The following is an 18534-nucleotide window of genomic DNA, read 5'->3' as shown; positions in this document are numbered from 1 at the left end:
ATTGAACCAAAACCTTTTAAAATGTGTCTGTACTTCCCTCTGTCACCCATTGACAGCCATAGATTTGGTTTGGTAATCGCTCTAAAATTAGCTGACAGCATGATAAATAGCTTAGGGCCTGGCTAAGGGTTCAAAAATTATTTCTCTAGTGCAAACACATTATAATGTATTTCTGTGTCTTGATAATTTGTTACTCTGTCTATTCAGGTGTCTTATTTTGAGATTTACTTGGACAAAATCAGAGACCTATTGGATGGTGAGAATTAGCTTTTTATAACTGAAATAAGAGGTTTTTGCTTATGTGACATAATACTAAAGAAGAAGCAGTGTGAGTGTTTATCTGGTTTGAATGTTAAATTTCATAAGATAAATAGTCTGTCATTCAACTTCTTACCTCTTTTTGCCTTTTAGTGTCCAAGACAAACCTGGCAGTACATGAAGATAAGAATAGGGTACCATATGTCAAGGTAGGCAGAAATGATTTCACTGTTAAATTGATCAGATAGAGTTTAAACAAGACAGAATTCCTCAAGTAAACATTCTGCCACTTTGATTAAACAGAAATAAAAAGTCTAGCATAATACTGTTGTTATGTGCATATAACAAAATCATACAAGAGGGCCAGTGACAAAGGGTCCAGAATCCACAATTTTCTTGTAAATTAGATTATTTGTAATTTAAATAATGAAATTTATATAGCAATTAGGGAATGGATAGATATAGTAAATAAGCAACAAAAACATGTTTGTAAACAGCAAGAATGAGCACTGCATTTGAATATTTATGAATAAATAGAATGTGTTTAAATGTGTGGATCGTTCTGTGGAAAGGGCTGTACGGAGCGCTTCGTGTCCAGCCCTGAGGAGGTCATGGACGTTATTGACGAAGGCAAAGCCAATCGTCATGTGGCCGTCACCAGTGAGTAGCTAAGATCACCAGGACTTTCATTCTATAATAAAAGTCACATAGAGCATTCTGCCGATCACAGCTGAACTCATGTTTCATTGTTTCATTATGCGTGTTGCACTAAAGCATTCTTCATTAGTCATGTCTGAAACATAATCCCACTGGGCTGTCATACGTTTCACCACTCCCAGTTTTTCTCAGACTGTAGGTTACTCGTACCTTGCACTAACACCAACACATTATCATAACGTTGTGTACATTGTGCATACGCTGCAATAACATTGTTTAGGTTGTGCGTACGTTGCCCTAATGTTGTGCTGATGTGTCTTCTCAGACATGAATGAGCACAGCTCACGCAGCCACAGCATTTTCCTGATCAACATCAAGCAGGAGAATGTGGAGACAGAGAAGAAGCTGAGTGGAAAGCTCTACCTGGTGGACCTGGCTGGGAGCGAGAAGGTGCAGCACCTCTCAGACATCATAGTGCAGGGCTGATGATGTGTCATGGGACAGGGCTGATAATACCTGATAGGAGAGGATTGATAATACCTGATAGGAGAGGATTGATAATACCTGATAGGAGAGGGCTGATAATACCTGATAGGAGAGGATTGATAATACCTGATAGGAGAGGATTGATAATACCTGATAGGAGAGGGTTGATAATACCTGATAAGAGAGGATTGATAATACCTGATAGGAGAGGATTGATAATACCTGATAGGAGAGGGTTGATAGTACCTGATAGGAGAGGATTGATAATACCTGATAGGAGAGGGCTGATAATACCTGATAGGAGAGGATTGATAATACCTGATAGGAGAGGGTTGATAGTACCTGATAGGAGAGGGTTGATAGTACCTGATAGGAGAGGGTTGATAATACCTGATAGGAGAGGGTTGATAATACCTGATAGGAGAGGATTGATAATACCTGATAGGAGAGGGCTGATAATACCTGATAGGAGAGGGTTGATAATACCTGATAGGAGAGGGTTGATAATACCTGATAGGAGAGGGCTGATAGTACCTGATAGGAGAGGGCTGATAATACCTGATAGGAGAGGGTTGATAATACCTGATAGGAGAGGGTTGATAATACCTGATAGGAGAGGGCTGATAGTACCTGATAGGAGAGGGCTGATAATACCTGATAGCTGGTAGGGCCAAGTTAGCATTATGTAGATGCTGGCTCGTTCTCCACCATTATTTAAATATGTTAGGAGAAATATTCTTGAAAACACACACACGCAAACACACACATACTCATCATACACATACCTTTGAATAGATCAGAACAGAATAGAACATCATTGTGTGTGTGTGTGTGTGTGTGTGTGTGTGTGTGTGTGTGTGTGTGTGTGTGTGTGTGTGTGTGTGTGTGTGCATTCTCTCACCTCTTCCTTTAAGGTCAGTAAAACTGGAGCAGAAGGAGCTGTCTTAGATGAAGCTAAAAATATCAATAAATCTCTCTCTGCTCTGGGGAATGTTATCTCAGCGCTGGCTGAAGGAACTGTAAGTACTGTGTGTGTCTTTTTCTCCTTCATTTTCTCCCTCCCTCTCTGTGTCTGTTCTCAAATTCTCTCTTGTTTCTTCCTTTTCTTTCATCCCTCTCTTTCTCCTCTTTCCCTGCTCTTCTATGTATCAGTCTATGTATCAGTCTATCTGGTGTTTTACCTATTCAGTGTTATATACTTTTCTAAAAAGTGCATAATCACATTAAACACAACAAAGCTATATGAGGGTTTTTTTCACCTGAAAAGCCTTGCATTTTACATTTACATTTGCTAGTCACTTTCTAGCCAACCATAACCTATAATCGATTATTACGCATCCAAACATTACAACATACACATATAACTATACCCCCATAATATATGACTATACTGCCATGTCAACATTAACCGTCATCAGCTGTGTGTAACCCGGTATCTGTGAGTGTGGTCAATGGCACTACAACATGATGCTGCCATGGCATGCTTTTACTCCTGCAGAAGACCCACGTCCCATACAGGGACAGCAAGATGACCCGAATCCTGCAGGACTCACTAGGCGGCAACTGCAGGACCACCATCATCATCTGCTGCTCGCCGTCCGTCTTTAACGAGGCTGAGACCAAGTCCACGCTCATGTTCGGCCAGAGGTCAGAGCGCGATGCCGTGAGCACCACATTTACACTGGCGTTTGCAGTACTTAACAGACGCTCCTGTCAAGAGGTACTTATGGTAGTGCTTTGTTGTGTTCAATAAAAAAAGACTCATGCTAGGACATCAGGCCAAGGGATCTCCTTTAGGATTCATTTTTATTTGTAGTGTCCTCTTTAAAGTGTATGTGCGGAGACATGTAAATGTTCCCATGTATACTAACATAGGAAAAATACAGTTGGGGTGTCTCAATGAGGAAAGGAGACCATGGAAAGTGTGAAAATTGAATTTTTTCCCAAACAGCAGGTTCTAAAAAATAACAGTTGAAAGATGAGCAGGTTTAATATTAGGTGTACAGATAGCATTATTAATCTACAATAGTATACAAGTAAATGGAAGTATCCCACAATGGTTGTCACTGTGTGTGTGTGTGTGTGTGTGTGTGTGTGTGTGTGTGTGTGTGTGTGTGTGTCACTCACTCTAGATCATCAGCAAGTGTTGTAAATATTAATAAACATAAATATTCATGGCGGGTTCTCTAGCAGGCTGTGATCCCCTAGGTCATTCTCTGTCTTAAAGTGCAGTCTATGCCCTGCAAACCTCAGCAGCCTGTCTGTATTCCCCAAGCCCTGCCCCTCCCCTCAGCAAGATGCTGAAAGTTAATTATTATAAAATCCAAAATGCACTGATACTTTCTATCTTCTAATGCCTTTCACACAAACTCTGCAAATTGTGAATGATACAACAGCGGTCTTATTGTGAAGATTTAATGCACCTAAAATATTTGTACCTACAGATATATACATAATGTTGTATTTGGAAATAGGTTTTAAAAGAATATTGCATGGTGGTTTTGGTTAGCAATAAAGCCTTACATGGTGTCACGGTACGGCCCCTCCCCCAAACGTCTACGTGTGTGTGTCCGTGTGGCTACGCGCCCATGTGTTTCACACCTGCTCCTCGCTGTGTTGTTAATGTGAGTATATGTAAGTCCTTAGTGGAAACGTTAGCATTGTCCGTGTTTGATTCCCCGATGGCCTTAGAGCTACGTTGTCTACCATGTGTCTAAAGAAACATCGTTGTGTGTATCACGGCTCCTCTTCGCATCCTGCTAAGCCTCCCCGAGTCACAGAGACACTGACTGCCAAAGGATGCCAGGGAAGAGGAGCAAGAAGAAGGGGAAGAAGGCGTGTAATTGTTCCTCCCCAGCCCTTGCGGGGAAACTCTCTGCACTGGTTCAACAGGGGAGAGTGCTCCTGGGAAATTTTGGGGGGCCCTGAGTGTAGTACGGGGTCAGACTTGGCGGAGTACTACAGACCCGTGACGGAGTACCAGAATGGGGATGATGGCGATAAGTTTCCGGGGTCGGACTCCACGGGGTCCTACGATCCATACTAGGACTACCGGGAGGACTACCGGAGACATCAGTCTCCAGTCAGACTCGGAGGTCGACCGTTTGGAGAATCCCGTAATGGAGGTAGAGGAGGCCCTCCATGAGGATTCCCCGTCTGTGATGGACACATGGTCAGCAGATTCGGAGAGCGACGAGCCTCCAGTGCCCAAGTTTCCACCCAAGGCACGTCGCACTCAAATCAGCAAGCTGCCCAGCGTGACTCACAGAGGCGGTGCCGTCATCATCGGAGCACACTCCCTCACCTGGGGCACACAGCACACAGCAAAACCACTGGTGCTCTTCCTAAGACATGTGCCCCAAAGCCAGAGAAGCTACCCAACTCGGTGAAGGGCAATCCCCCACAGCAGAGTCGGACTCCGAGCCAGCCGACAACTGGGGGACAGGCTGGGGCTCCTGCCAGCTTCCCCATACTTATTTAAAACCTGTTGTTTAATTATGTGCATGTACCTGTCCCGGTCACTGTCAGTCCCAGTCCCAGTGCCTGTGCCCGTCAGTGTGTCCATCCCTGTGTCTGTTATTATTCGGCATGGGTTTCAGAGCCGTAGCCCGATAGGCTGGCACGCCAGGAGTCGCGCCATTGGGGAGGGGCTCTGTCACGGTATGGCTACGGGTAAACGTTAGCATTGTCCATGTTTGATTCCCCGATGTTTGATTAGGCTTCCAAATACAATGCAGAATTGCAGAATTTACATTCATATTACATTTCAATAACCATAGAAAAAACAACCACTGAAACAGTTTTGCCAGTATCCATTGCTATTATCAACATCATTATGTATAAGAGGACATAGCACGTGTCGCTTCTTCATAGTCGGAGTCTATATAGCCCTGATAGTTACAGTAATGGCTTAAGACCTGTTTGCAGTGAAGGTAGTGTGTGGGAGTCAGAAAAGCTCCAGCCATGTCAGACTGTCAGTGAGCTCGACTGTGGCAGGCAGATAAGTTGGGTTTGGAACCGAAGCAGGATAGCTCAGTGTCACGAGAAGGTCTCTGTTTTGGTGTAATAGCCTGTGGTAGTCCACCTGTGCTAAAAGCAAATAGTCCACCTGTGCTTAAAGCGGATAGTCCACCTGTGCTTAAAGCAGATAGTCCACCTGTGCTTAAAGCAGAGCACAGTGCTAAAGTGATTACAAATCAATTTCCCTTATCCTCTCAGTGTCATGAAGACTGATTCCCCCCCTATGTGGACTGTTGGTCAGGGAAAGTTCTGATAATGCATATGGCTGTTAGCTTGACTATGACTAGGAATGGTGTGTGTGTGTGTGTCTGAGTGTGTGTATTCAGTTCAGTTATACTTTACTACTCATATGAATTATAGTCAGGGTTCGCCACCAGCCAGAGCAATGCTTAATTAAAAACAAGGAGCCCAGAGAGACCGTGATCATTATCATAAGCGACTCCTTTACAGATCAAAAACCTTTTTTTTGTCACCACGATCATGACTACTTTAGCGTTAATGAAGAGCAGTAAAAAGCACTCTGCCATATGCACACAATTGATGGAGATCCCCACATGTCTCTCTACAGGGCGAAGACCATTAAGAACACAGTGTCGGTTAACATGGAGCTGACGGCCGAGGAGTGGAAGAAGAAGTATGACAAGGAGAAAGAGAAGAGCCGAGGTCTGAAAATCATCATTCAGCGTCTGGAGAATGAGCTCAAGCGCTGGAGAAAAGGTAGAAAGAGAAACATGAACAAGAGCAGCATAAGAAACATGTCTGATTTCAAAATAAGCCATATATGGTGCCCACATCTTGTGTCATATTCTCTGCTGAATATGGCAGTAGTGCACATGATGGATACGATGTGGCACATGATGGATACGATCCAAACACTTAAGACCCTCCCGCCTCAATCTCTGAACTTCAAAGCCCGCAAAGCCCTTGAAGCTTCTTAGCTACACATCTGATGTTTCAGGCCGAGTCTCCTCCCCGTGTCAACTGGGCTGCCCTGAGGTCTCAGTGCCGCTTTTTAGTCTGAATTAAAAGGATCATCACTTTGGAGGCTAATCTGGTCTACTGGCATTTAACAGACTTAAAGCACCTCATCACCTGTTAGTTTAGGATGAAAATCCATATTCATATCTTCTGTTGTGAGAATGTGCTTTATTATTGATTTAAGCTGCTGCTTTGCTGTTAGCTGGACTGATAGTTGGGCAAACAGACATGTTTCCAGCTGTACCTGAAGAGGGGTTCATATCTGCTTTATAAATGTATAATTATATACAGATAATCTTGAAATATAACTATATACCCACAATAATTAGTTTGTTGCCTGACATACAAACTGTATGTCTGTTAATTACACTGATGCACTTTCTTATTCGTTACAAAAGATATAGATATTTTTGATACATTTCATCCCTTTAATTAAATAAGCCCCCAAATTAAGAGTATTAAATTATAGTGTTCTGTAATACTGGCAAATATACAATAAAGTAAAGCTTTTAGCAGCCAGTCAGATAAGCTATTTAAATTAAGTCTTCAGAAAGAACTTGACACCATCCAAAGGGTTCGCAATCAATCGCCTATTTCCATCACCTCTCTTTCTATGTCTTTGTCTGTTTTTTCCTCTCTATCTCAGGCGAGACAGTTCCAATTGAAGAACAGCATAACAGGAAGGAATCAAAGAATGCAGAAGCCACACCCATAATAGACACTCTGGCTCCACCTCCCCAGCCTCTTTCTGACCCAGAGAAAACCCAGTATGAGGAACTGATCAACAGTCTCTACCAGCAACTAGATGACAAGGTGCACAACATTGAAAAGCAATACTTCATGGCAGCATACAGTCAGAGAAGGGATTTCAGGTCAGGATTCATGGTAAGAGCAGCACCGTGAAGCCTGATTGCACAGGGGATGCTAAAGGCAGCCAATCAACAGCCGTCCCTTCCTCCAGAAGTTTCATGCCCTCAAACGACACACCATGCTAAGAGATAATAAGCCACATTTGAGCACATGAAAAGGTTTCAGGAAGTAAAACCAAAACGATGTGTAGGTTGGTGTGCTTTTTTACGTGGAAAAGTAAGATCAGATCTCACCTGGTGACACTGGGGATGCATTTTAGTGAAAAGTATACAAGGAATCTGGCCAGTAAATCCAGAAACACTCCAGATATGAATCACGTTAGGTGCAAGGTGTAAACAGGCTATCAGATCACTGGCTTTCTCTCTCTCTCTGTTTGTCTCTCTAATCTGTATCTCTCTTACTCTCTCATTCTCTGTCTGTTCTGTCTTTGTCTCTGTCTCTCTTTTTAATCTCACTCACTTGTCTCTCTCTCTCTCTCTCTCTCTCTCTCTCTCTCTCTCTCTCTCTCTCTCTCTCTCTCTCTCTCTCTCTCTCTCTCTCTCTCTCTCTCTTTCTCCAGGATGATGAGATCAACCAGCAGAGTCAGCTGGCAGAGTCACTGAAACAGCAGATGGTGGATCAGGACGAGGTGAACCTGCTCCCCTATGTGGTGCCCCAGTGCATCTGCAAGCACTTTCCTTTCTCTCACAGCTCATTCATGAAACTCAGCACTGCATGTCATAGAACATTTGTAACGCATACAAAATTCCATACGTATAACACACCTACTCTACTATACAAAACCTATATACTTCTTTATGAAATCTTGTGATAGTAGATAGTAGGCACCGCTGGCCATATACATGAATAACTACATTTCATAATTAATTATGTAAGTGTTATATAACTGCTCTATCAACTTAATGTCCAAACTACTAAAAAATATTATGGAACCACAGAGATTTTGCTGTATACATGATAAATAGCAATAGTCAAACAGAATCATTCATCTTTTTTTCCAAAACAGATGTAATCTGGTGTAATCTGCACAGACATATAAACAGCCTATATGAAATGACTCCTTTTTGTATAGACCTTCAAAGGTTAAAATGTTCCAGCTGTGAGTGAGAAATTATCATTTTGTGTGAGCTGATAAAAGCTACTATAACAGCAACTTGATTTATCGCCACCTGGTGGATATAGATTGTCACTACATTATTACTTCCCATCCCAAGTCATGCTTATAAGCAACACTGTAAACGCCCAAATTGGGAATTCTCATCAGATGAACTCAAGGTCGTTCCACCATGAATTAAAGCTTAATCCTACTGAGCTATGCAGGTATAAGTTAGAAATTCATTTGAATAATGTTGTTTCCATGGAAACTGCTTTAGTCCACCCACCAGCTTGTCACACATTTTCCACATTTTGACAGCTTGAGGTATCTAATGAGCAGAAACTTTTGTTGTTTAAACTTTTAATTATAATGTAAATTACAATACCTTTTTTTGAACATGCTTAAACCTTAGACCTACTTTAATGCCATTCTTGAATCCATTACAATAATATCATGGTTGTCAAAAGGTAAAGATTTAATGTACAGATTTAAAATTTCTCATTCTGTTGTTTAGATTTTAGATTGATGGACTGTGGCTGTTTTTGCCATTGTTCGTATCAATGTGCAGATGTCAGGATGATTTCAGTATCATCAAAAAGTTCCTGAGTAAACTTTCCCAGACTTGCCATTGTTTTCTGGTTGCACCTTTTCACCAGCTGGTCTGGGTTTTCTTATCTACCTGTCCAAGTCCAAATAGCGTGAAATCTTCTGCCCCACCTTTATCATGTGACTAAGACACTAGACATGTGCCTTTTCATGGCTGCAGCTAATACTGTCAGTGCGGCGGGACTATGAGAAAGCCCAGGAGGAGGTGGCTCGGCTGCTGCGTGAGCACGAGGCAGCCAAGGAGGAGGTGAAGGAGGTGCTGCAGGCCTTGGAGGAGCTGGCTGTCAACTACGACCAGAAGAGCCACGAGCTGGAGCAGAAAGGGAAGTGCAACGAACAGCTGTCCGACGAGCTTGCACAGAAGAGCGTGAGTGGGAGGGGCAGGCGAGGGCGGGAGGGAGGGTCTTGTCTGAAACGATGCCTGGATCCGTGGGAAGGCAGAGGTGAGAGGATGAGACAGGGTCTGAGTATAGTGGAGATAAAAGAATGACCCTAATTGTTTGGAGGAGAATTATTGGGAAAGAATGAGAGAAGAAGAGAGGAGAGGAGAGGATTGCTGGTATAATACCCTACCTACAAACTAAGTAGTGACCCTGTGTGTATTTGTGTGTTGTAGACGCTTCTGTCCACTGTGGAGCAGGATCTGGCAACACTGCAGGAGATGAGTGGCCATCATAAGAAGAGATCTGGAGAGATACTGGGTATGCTGCTACGAGACCTCAGTGACATCGGAGGCATAATCGGCACCAGTGACCTTAAGGCTGTAAGAACATCAGATATGATATACCTTACACACACACACACACACACACACACACACACACACACACACACACACGCACGCCTACACACACACACACACACACACACACACACGCGCACGTGCACACACGTGTACACACACACACACACGCACACACACATGCACACACTCATCTTTGCCTGGTGTCCCATGTCATGTTCAAGTTCTAGTATTCCCTTACCATCAGAAACTACAAATAGAACAGTTTTATTGATATTGTAATAAGGACCTTTTGTTTAACCTATTCGTATTTCTTAATTGATGTGTTGATTGTGTCAATGAATGTCTTTTTTTTTTCTCTCTCCATCTTGGCATTGTAAACTGACCTTGAGTCTGTGAAAGCCACTATATAAATGAAACTTATTATTATCATTATATTTATTATTGTTGTAGGCTATTACACCAAAACAGAGACCTTCTCGTGACACTGAGCTGTCCTGACCATGTCCTGTTCCAAACCCAACTGTCCCTAACACTCAGATGCACTCAAAGTGTTGACTATGCAACCGTTTACAATGACAAGCACTGTTGTTTTCACTCAGATGACGGAGGCGCATGGTGCGATGGAGGAAGAGTTCACCATGGCGCGCCTGTACATCAGCAAGATGAAGTCGGAGGTGAAGTCACTGGTGAACCGCAGCAAGCAGCTGGAGGTCTCTCAGGCTGACACCATGCACAAGATGCAGGCCAGCGAGAAAGAGCTAGCCTCGTGTCAGCTCCTCATCTCACAGGTGCCAACACACACTGCTCAGGACTGACTCGTCAGAGCCCTCTAGTGGGGGAGACGATAGAAATATGTTCTCTTTTTATGTAACAAAAGCAAGTCCTCTACAGGGTGAGGGAGGGAGGCGTTCCAGCCCCTGTCCCAGCTCCTGAGGGTTACTTTGTCCCTGTATGATGCAGCTTCAGGCCAAGATAAAGTCCCTGACAGACTACATGCAGAATGTGGAGCAAAAGAAGAGGCAACTAGAGGAGAGCCAAGATTCACTGATGGAAGAACTGGCTAAACTGCATGCTCAGGGTGCGTAATACACACACACACACACACACACACACACACATGTGAGAGCGCATACACACACACACACACACACACACACACACACACACACACAAACAAAAATATATCCAAGAGTGAACTTTCCCACCACTGCAATACATTCTCATAGATTGTCTGGCTGTCCTTAAAATGCTAACTCTGTGTTCTAGAGGAAAGCTGTGATGGTGTGATTTAACCGTAGCACATGTCTGATTATTAATATAGGAAAGATGCAGGAGGTGTCTGCAATTGACAAGGAGAAGGAGCATATGAGTAAGATGAAGGATGCTGAAGAGATGAAGGTACAAAATTGTCATCTCTCTGCCTCCCTCCCCACCCCAGACACACACCCCAGCAATGCCACTGTCCCAGCGCACCTCCTCAGTACACTATTTACTAGTTTTCTCACTAAACACAAAAGTTTAGTGCTTTGTGACCTAAAGGTGCTTTTCACCCACCCACTACTTCATGCTAATGAAAAACCTGATTGGCTTACATGATTGGCTGTAGCATATTTGGTTGAAGGTTTGTTTAAGGGAGGAAAATTAATGGTGTGAAGTAAAGGCAGGACCTTTGGGAGTATCTGCACGTGTCTCACCTGTGCAGTTTAACAACTCACCTGTGCAGTGTGCACGTATCACCAGTGCAATGTGCATGGTTCACCTTTGCAGTGTGCTCTGTGCAGAAAGCTCTGGAGGAGCAGATGGAGACTCACAGAGAGGCTCACCAGAAGCAGCTCTCCCGCCTCCGAGATGAAATCGAAGAGAAACAGAGGATCCTGGACGAGCTGAAAGAGTTAGTGCTCTCTCTTCAGGAAGTTGTCACACAAAGGAAAACAGCAACCCAAAGTCTTTGCATCACTAAGAATTTGGGAAAGTAGCAGAAGAGGCCAGTTAGGGCACACTTACTGTTCACATCTACCTTTCATTCAGTGTTTGCAGTGTCACACAATGTCAGTGTCAAACAGAAAGATTTTTCATTCACTTTTTTGCTGTTGTCATAAAGCTGGGTACTTTGAAACTCATGAAGTGAATTATTACCCACATCCCCAGCTGACTAAGTTTGTTGTGTAAATGTGTCTGAGAAATAGCTTGCCCTCACTTAAATGACCCGAGGCCTATTGGTTTGCACTCAGCCTGAACCAGGCTCTTCAGCTGGAGCAGAAAAAGCTCCTGTCCGATTACGACAAACTCAAGGAGGAGGAACAGGAGAAGACTGAGAAGCTCCAGAAACTGGTGTAAGTGGGCAGCATTCAACAAGGCCTTGCTGACTTGTATGAACCGATCACAGTGGTCATTGTTCGTATTCAATTCAAACTTGGACAAAAGTCCAAAAGGGTAAATGTGTTCGGTGAGAAGTTTCAGATGTGGAATGTGCATGAAACATTTTTGTTTTGCCCACATTAGTTTGCTGAATGAGAAAAGGGAGCAGGCCAGGGAGGATCTGAAGGGCCTTGAGGAGACTGTGGTAAGTAAACTGCAGTTTCTGATGTGACTCCAGGGCATGGCAATGAACCTTCACTTTTATTTCATTAGTCATTCAAAAGAGTTTATTTTTTACAAGAATATTTTCACATCCTTTTAAAAACGTAAAAGCATTTTTTTCCCATTGACTCATAGGCAAAGGAGCTGCAGACTCTTCATAATCTGCGTAAAATCTTTATTGAGGACCTTTACACACGAGTCAGCAGAGTAAGTGTCCTTCGCTGTTATTTTAGCCTTATGCTTTACCGCATTTCCCAGCATCCCCTTGAGTGCCTGGGCCGTACCCAGCACTGACTCATCCACTCACAGATGTCCCTTGGCTTCAAGGCTTCATTCTGTGGCCAGTAGCTGAAGGAATAATGTGCATGTATGCTCTCTAATAGGAAGAGGAGGGAACACACTTAGCCTATTTGAGATATTTCCAGTTTAGTTAGAAAACAGGTTTTTTGGCTGCTTTAAGCGTGAATGTGTCTTTACCTCATTGGAGTGATGGTTAAACAAACTCTAAAAGGAATCAGAGGCCCAATTCCCCTCCCAGTAATGGATGTTTCCTGACTTCACCTACCCTCTTTTCCCTTTGGGCCATGCTGTTTAAAAAAACAACAGAAATGTTTTTGCAGCTTGAGTAGTCAGAATGACAGCTTCTGTCCTGATATTCTGAACTGAGATTCAGGTGTTTGTGCTTGTGACATATATTTAGTGTTAGGATCACACATAATCTAAGTACTTCTTTCACATGTGCTAGTTAAATGATTTATGTTGTTTAGGACACAGATTACAGTGTTGGGCAGAATAGGGCAGAGACAATAATTTATGGCCCAAGAGTAGAATCAGGCCACAGTCATATTCACTTTGCTACATCAGATTACAACACCTTTTCCCAAGGGGATGAGCCATCGTTTATTCATGTTGCACCTTCTCTGTTGTTTCTTTTATATGCCTGTATTCTGTGTCTGCCATTACATCTCAGAGTTCTGTTGTTCAGCTGTATCAGCAGACACATTAATGTTGGTGAACAGACTTGAGTGAACGTAAACCATAGTAATTACAATGTATATCTTTGTTTTTTTGATAGAGTGTAGAGTTGGATTCAGATGAGTCTGGAGGAAGCCTGGCTCAGAAACAGAAAATCATTTTCCTGGAGAACAATCTGGAGCAGCTGACGAAGGTCCACAAGCAGGTCTGCTGTGTCACGCTCGATGTTCTTCACCTGTTGCACAAAGAAGATCAAAAATAAAAAAATAATGTTACTTATCAGCCTGCGTCTCCGTTCTCTTTCTAAACCTTCTCCTCATCTTCTGGGGCACTTCACATAGCCTAGTTTCTTTCTTTCCTCCCTAAAAGCTGGTGCGCGATAATGCTGAGCTGCGCTGTGAGCTGCCCAAGCTGGAGAAGCGTCTGCGGGCCACGGTGGAACGTGTAAAAGCCCTGGAGGCGGCGCTCAGGGAAGCCAAGGAGAACAGCATGAAGGACCGCAAACGCTACCAGCAGGAAGTGGACCGCATCAAAGAGGCCGTCAGGGCAAAAAACCAGGCCCGTAGGAGCCACGTCGCACAGATCGGTGAGTGTCAGCACTGGGGCCCTGGCACGGACCCGATGCCCACATGCACATGCAGGCTCCAGTACTCTCTGTTCCTGTCTCTCACAGTGATACTGAGCTGGATGTCTTCATCTTGTATGACATTGCAGTCAGGATGCAACAGGATACGTGCATAAAATACACACTGAAAATTTCTTTTGTTCTTGAGGGATCTAGTCAAATCAAAGGAAAAAAAGATATTTTTACAAAAATTTGAGTAAATTAGCATCTTTGGCTGTGTGTGGCACTCCTGCTAGAGGGGGTGGCCCATATCTCCTGATGCTGGTGATTATGAAAAATTGAAAGATGAAGATAAAAACTTGCTCTGTGTTTCTGCTGTATTGTTTCAAGTTTCAAGTTTCAAGTTTGGTTAATTTGTCACATACATAGTCATACACAGTATAACTCGCAGTGAAATGGTTGAGTGCTCTGTCCAAACTGAGGAAAAAGCAAACAGGGGTGCATAGAGAAATATATATTCTATATATATACAAAAATATATTACAGTGTATGTACAATATATGTATATTATGTTTATATACACAATGTACAATGTATATATGGATATTTAAATATGTATGTACACAATGTACAGAATGTACAGTCCCATCTTGCAATTGACATATTTACAATTATGTTGTGCACTTGGTGATAAGATGCACATGAAACCTGTATAATACAGTTAGACAGTAAAAGCTTGTACAGTAACTGTTACATTGTCAAAGCCTTCTCCGTATAATAAGTTTATACAGGAGTTTTCATTTCTTACTATAAAGTGCTAAGATTGAAATGGTATGGTTAGATTAGAGTTTGGAGGTTTGGATTTAGCCTTTATAAGTGTTTATGTGGATTTATATTAGCTGTTATAAAGGCTTAGTGTAGGGGCCATGCAGCATTATAATCACCTTCTTGAGCACTTCTCAAGTTTAAATTCCAATATGATAATATTTTTAACAAAACGTTTGCAGGCCTGTTTCTTAAAGAAACACACACACGCACACACACACACACACACACACACACACACACACACACATATATATATATATATATACACACACACACATACTAAAAAATGACATGGTCTGATTGATTAATCATTTGGCTTTCATCTGTGTTCTGTAGCCAAACCCATTCGTGCTGGACACCATCATCCAGCTACCTCTGCTTCGCCAAACCATGCCAATAGAGGTGGGGTAGCATCCAGCCCACGCCATCATCACCACCATCAGATGCAGCCAGTTCAACAGCACCACCACAGCAGCAAGTGAATGACACAGAGATGGTACAGTCAAGTCTATGCACTACATGAGCACATATCCACAGAAACACATGTTCATCTTATTTATTTCCCCCCATCTCTTCCAACCACAGTCTGTGGCATAGATCCACCTGTAGGGCCCCGTTACACAACACATTTTGGTACTGCCATTGTTTATTTCTTTGATTTTGATTGGTCATGGGAGTCACTGGAAACCACTCCAGTGAACAGGACAGTGTACTGACCTCTACTGTCTGCGGAGATCTCGTTAAGATGTATTCATTGCAAGTGCAGCTCTACGTTACTGATTGATGTTCCAGCTTTGGAGGTATGAGATGACACAGCTCAATTTATGTCTTTCGACAGTCCTAGGTCACAAAAACCAACGTCTGGTCCTTATTTTTAGATTGAACATTCCTTCAATCCCTATTTCTGGACTTTTTGATCAGGATGTTGTAAAACCTACTTCCATCAAAGTCAGATTGACCAGATTAAATCACCAGACAATTTAGCAAATCTCCATCAGAAATCCTTTTAAGAAAGCAGAAGTCCACCTCCTGGCTTAGAAAAGAGAGTCCTAATTGATTGAATTTGATGTAACATCCTACTAAATAGACCTTTATTTTAAGAAGAAGAAAAAAGTCTTGTCTGTTTACCTCAGTGTTGTGTTTTAGGCCTGCCTAATTGGATCTGGTTTCACCAGCGCCAAAGCTTTTTGGCCCGTTTATGTTAAACTGTGATTAATGGCACTCTACTAATTACGTTTCAGGAGAATGTGACATGTCTGGAACCATGAGTGGCTGTGAAGTTGCGGTCAAACAGTGCCAGCATCTTGACTAAGATGGAGCAATTCCTTTATAAATTGCACAAAAAGGTTTATGTCTGTAAAGGCATGAAAGCCTTGGGAAAGCGGCTCAGAGCAGGACGTTTACATAAACCATTTGGCATTTACTTAGGGATGGTGGGCATATATGGATTGAGGCTTGGGTTCAGAGAAGTTGGTCTTACATAAGGGAACTATTTGTAACTGTAAGCAACAACCCCTGAGAAACAAAGTTGACTTTCCTCAAAGTTTCCTCAAAATAGTTTTGCCTATGTCCACTAGGGGGTGCTATATATTAACCAGTTTCTTACAGAAGTTTTTTTTCTCACCATGAAAAATGCATGTTAAGTTATTAAAGTTTTCATGACATGACTTTAGTCCTGTTCTCTCTGTTTCTGTTTCAGCTTGAAGAGAAATGGCTTTTCCTTGGGCATTCTGTCCTCCATCTGTCCACAGGATCACTCACCATGGAGGGCCTTTCTGTTTCAGGAAAACCAGCACAACTGCTTTCACCTCTGAACCTCTAAACATGTTGAGAACATTCTGTCTTCAACAATACCTCTTCTTCCTCATCCTCTGGAGGACAGATTCACTGGATGTTTGACTTCGTGTTATATTAAACTGATTCAAAGACAGCCACACGCAAATATACACTGACATAGAAATGACTAATTGCCCATTACAGAAAAGCAGTATTCTTATTCTGCTTCTCTTCTTCTTTCTTTCTCTCTCTGCCTCTCTCTTTTTCTCTCCCTCACTCTTTCTCTCTCCATCTGTCTGTCTCTCTGTTGTGACTCCTTCAGTGATCCAACAGTTAAAGCTGTTTTAAAAAGTATTAATACAATTATTTAAAAAACAACCCAAATGTTCTGGTAGTTATTGGCAGGCTGAGGTGATATAGCCATGTGATGAACACATCCTTCCCCTTAGGTGTAACTTCAGGGATATTCTGAACTTCTTGTTATTGGCAGCAACTCAGCTTGCTTTTATTGCCTACTTAGGACAGGTAGAGACATGACAAGTTTGTTTCAGAACTCAAACTTTGTTCCTTTAAGGTATGTATGTATTACATTTTTTATACAGTGAGAAATGTCAGTACTGAATTTTGTACTTGGATTTATTTATATTTCTAATACTTTAAGGATTATTTGTTTAAATGTTTTTTTTATTTTTTTTATTTTTTTTCATATGCTTTGTCTACTGTACTTATGAATTCCCTTTGTCAGCAATATCTGCAGGCCTAGTTATTTGTTTCTTTGTTTATTACCAGTGTTCAGTATTTAGGCAGTAAAACACGTGACGGATCATACACAAATAAAGATGCCTGAACTACATGTTATGGTGACCAAAACATTAATAATGTATAGTTTAAAGGTAATAGTCAACATGCTAATATGTGCTCATGGCTAGATTTTGGGTTGGTAGTGTTTTATGGAAAATAATGTTTTTTGAATGCTTCCTTGGAGATGTTGTTGCTTTGATGCTGACCGTTCACTCAGTTCATCAAGCAATGATCCAGGAGTCCAGGATAAAGAGTAAAAAGTTTAGTTATAATATTCTGTGTCATATTTCCATTAGATTTTCAGATTTATTATCTTCCTCACAATGGCATGCTGACTAGTCACTCAGCATCTGACCGAAGGGAAGATCAGATAAAGCCATTCTGTTGTATTAAAACATTATGTTGTGTTTGAACTTTTCTTTTTAAACTTTTTTTTTTTTTTACATTGTCCATTTTGGCAGTTGTCATACTGACTACCAGTTGTCTCACTACCAAATGAGGCTAATGCACAGAAACCTGTTTTCTGAACTGGCACATAGTTCTTGATTTTCTTCCTTTGACTGTGTTTACTGAGTTCAGGAGTGACATACTTCTGCCTATCTTAGAAAACATTACAAAAATACTTTTTTGTATGTTGTACCCATGCGTTTTATACTCATGAGCTGAGTACCTCAAGTAAAAAACAAACCTTATTAACAAGGTTAATTCTTTCAACTGAAGCACCTAGAGGCACCTAGTGAGTGGTGCAACACACATATGATAGTGGTGTTCCTGTATAATGGTGTAAAGTGTTACATGCTGTCTCTCTCTAATAATATGTTTTTATATTTCTCTGCTGTATCCATGGTCTTTCTATGGCAAATCTGTGGTTATGACTCTGCACACACAGGTCTGCTAATTTGTGTGATATCACATTCCTCTGCCTCCAGTGTTTCATTGCTGTAATGTGATGTTGTTTTTAATGCTAACCTAGTGCATTTCAGAGCCATGAACTGAGCATCTGATACACATTTAGCTGAAAAGTATGTAATCTTTTGACAAACCTCTCTGATTTATAAGGGGAGACCACGTGATTTGCAATGTATTTAACTACATAATGCAAATTCAGCGATGAGGGATCAATTATGGAAATAAATGTTAGCAACTTTTACAGGTGTCCTTTTTTGTAGCTGGAAAATTGTGAAGTTTGCCTAATATCCCGAGACAAAATGATAAGCAAATTTATTCAAGACCGTTATATCCAAACTGCAAACTGGATAGCAAAGTTCGCAAAGTGACACAGAACTCTTATTT

The 18534-nt window shown here is 41.9% G+C and overlaps 1 protein-coding gene across 3 annotated transcripts in view; it reads left to right on the top strand.

Annotated features, from left to right (window-relative positions):
- The window catches only part of kif5c (kinesin family member 5C), a 29773-nt gene extending 11382 nt beyond the window's left edge, over window positions 1–18391 (top strand). For 2 of the 3 annotated variants that reach the window (XM_027010056.2, XM_027010057.2), the window contains 22 exons: window positions 208–256; window positions 412–467; window positions 831–918; window positions 1241–1365; window positions 2316–2420; window positions 2900–3048; window positions 5990–6138; window positions 7046–7212; window positions 7829–7897; window positions 9132–9338; window positions 9588–9734; window positions 10316–10504; window positions 10677–10794; window positions 11038–11114; window positions 11498–11607; window positions 11948–12049; window positions 12219–12279; window positions 12432–12503; window positions 13372–13476; window positions 13641–13857; window positions 15001–15160; window positions 16364–18391. In XM_027010056.2, coding sequence (XP_026865857.2) covers window positions 208–256; window positions 412–467; window positions 831–918; window positions 1241–1365; window positions 2316–2420; window positions 2900–3048; window positions 5990–6138; window positions 7046–7212; window positions 7829–7897; window positions 9132–9338; window positions 9588–9734; window positions 10316–10504; window positions 10677–10794; window positions 11038–11114; window positions 11498–11607; window positions 11948–12049; window positions 12219–12279; window positions 12432–12503; window positions 13372–13476; window positions 13641–13857; window positions 15001–15146 — 2508 coding nt within the window. In that variant the 3' untranslated portion in view covers window positions 15147–15160; window positions 16364–18391. Of the gene's footprint in view, window positions 1–207; window positions 257–411; window positions 468–830; window positions 919–1240; window positions 1366–2315; window positions 2421–2899; window positions 3049–5989; window positions 6139–7045; window positions 7213–7828; window positions 7898–9131; window positions 9339–9587; window positions 9735–10315; window positions 10505–10676; window positions 10795–11037; window positions 11115–11497; window positions 11608–11947; window positions 12050–12218; window positions 12280–12431; window positions 12504–13371; window positions 13477–13612; window positions 13858–15000; window positions 15161–16363 lie in introns of those variants that run through there. The other variant, XM_027010058.2, reaches the window with a different exon arrangement.
- Window positions 18392–18534: the final 143 nt, after the last annotated feature.

Source organism: Electrophorus electricus, chromosome 25 (assembly GCF_013358815.1).
Source record: "Electrophorus electricus isolate fEleEle1 chromosome 25, fEleEle1.pri, whole genome shotgun sequence".
Lineage (NCBI taxonomy): Eukaryota > Metazoa > Chordata > Actinopteri > Gymnotiformes > Gymnotidae > Electrophorus > Electrophorus electricus.
The sequence above is the reverse complement of the archived record's forward strand: the minus strand, read 5'-3'. Positions and strand labels throughout refer to the sequence as shown.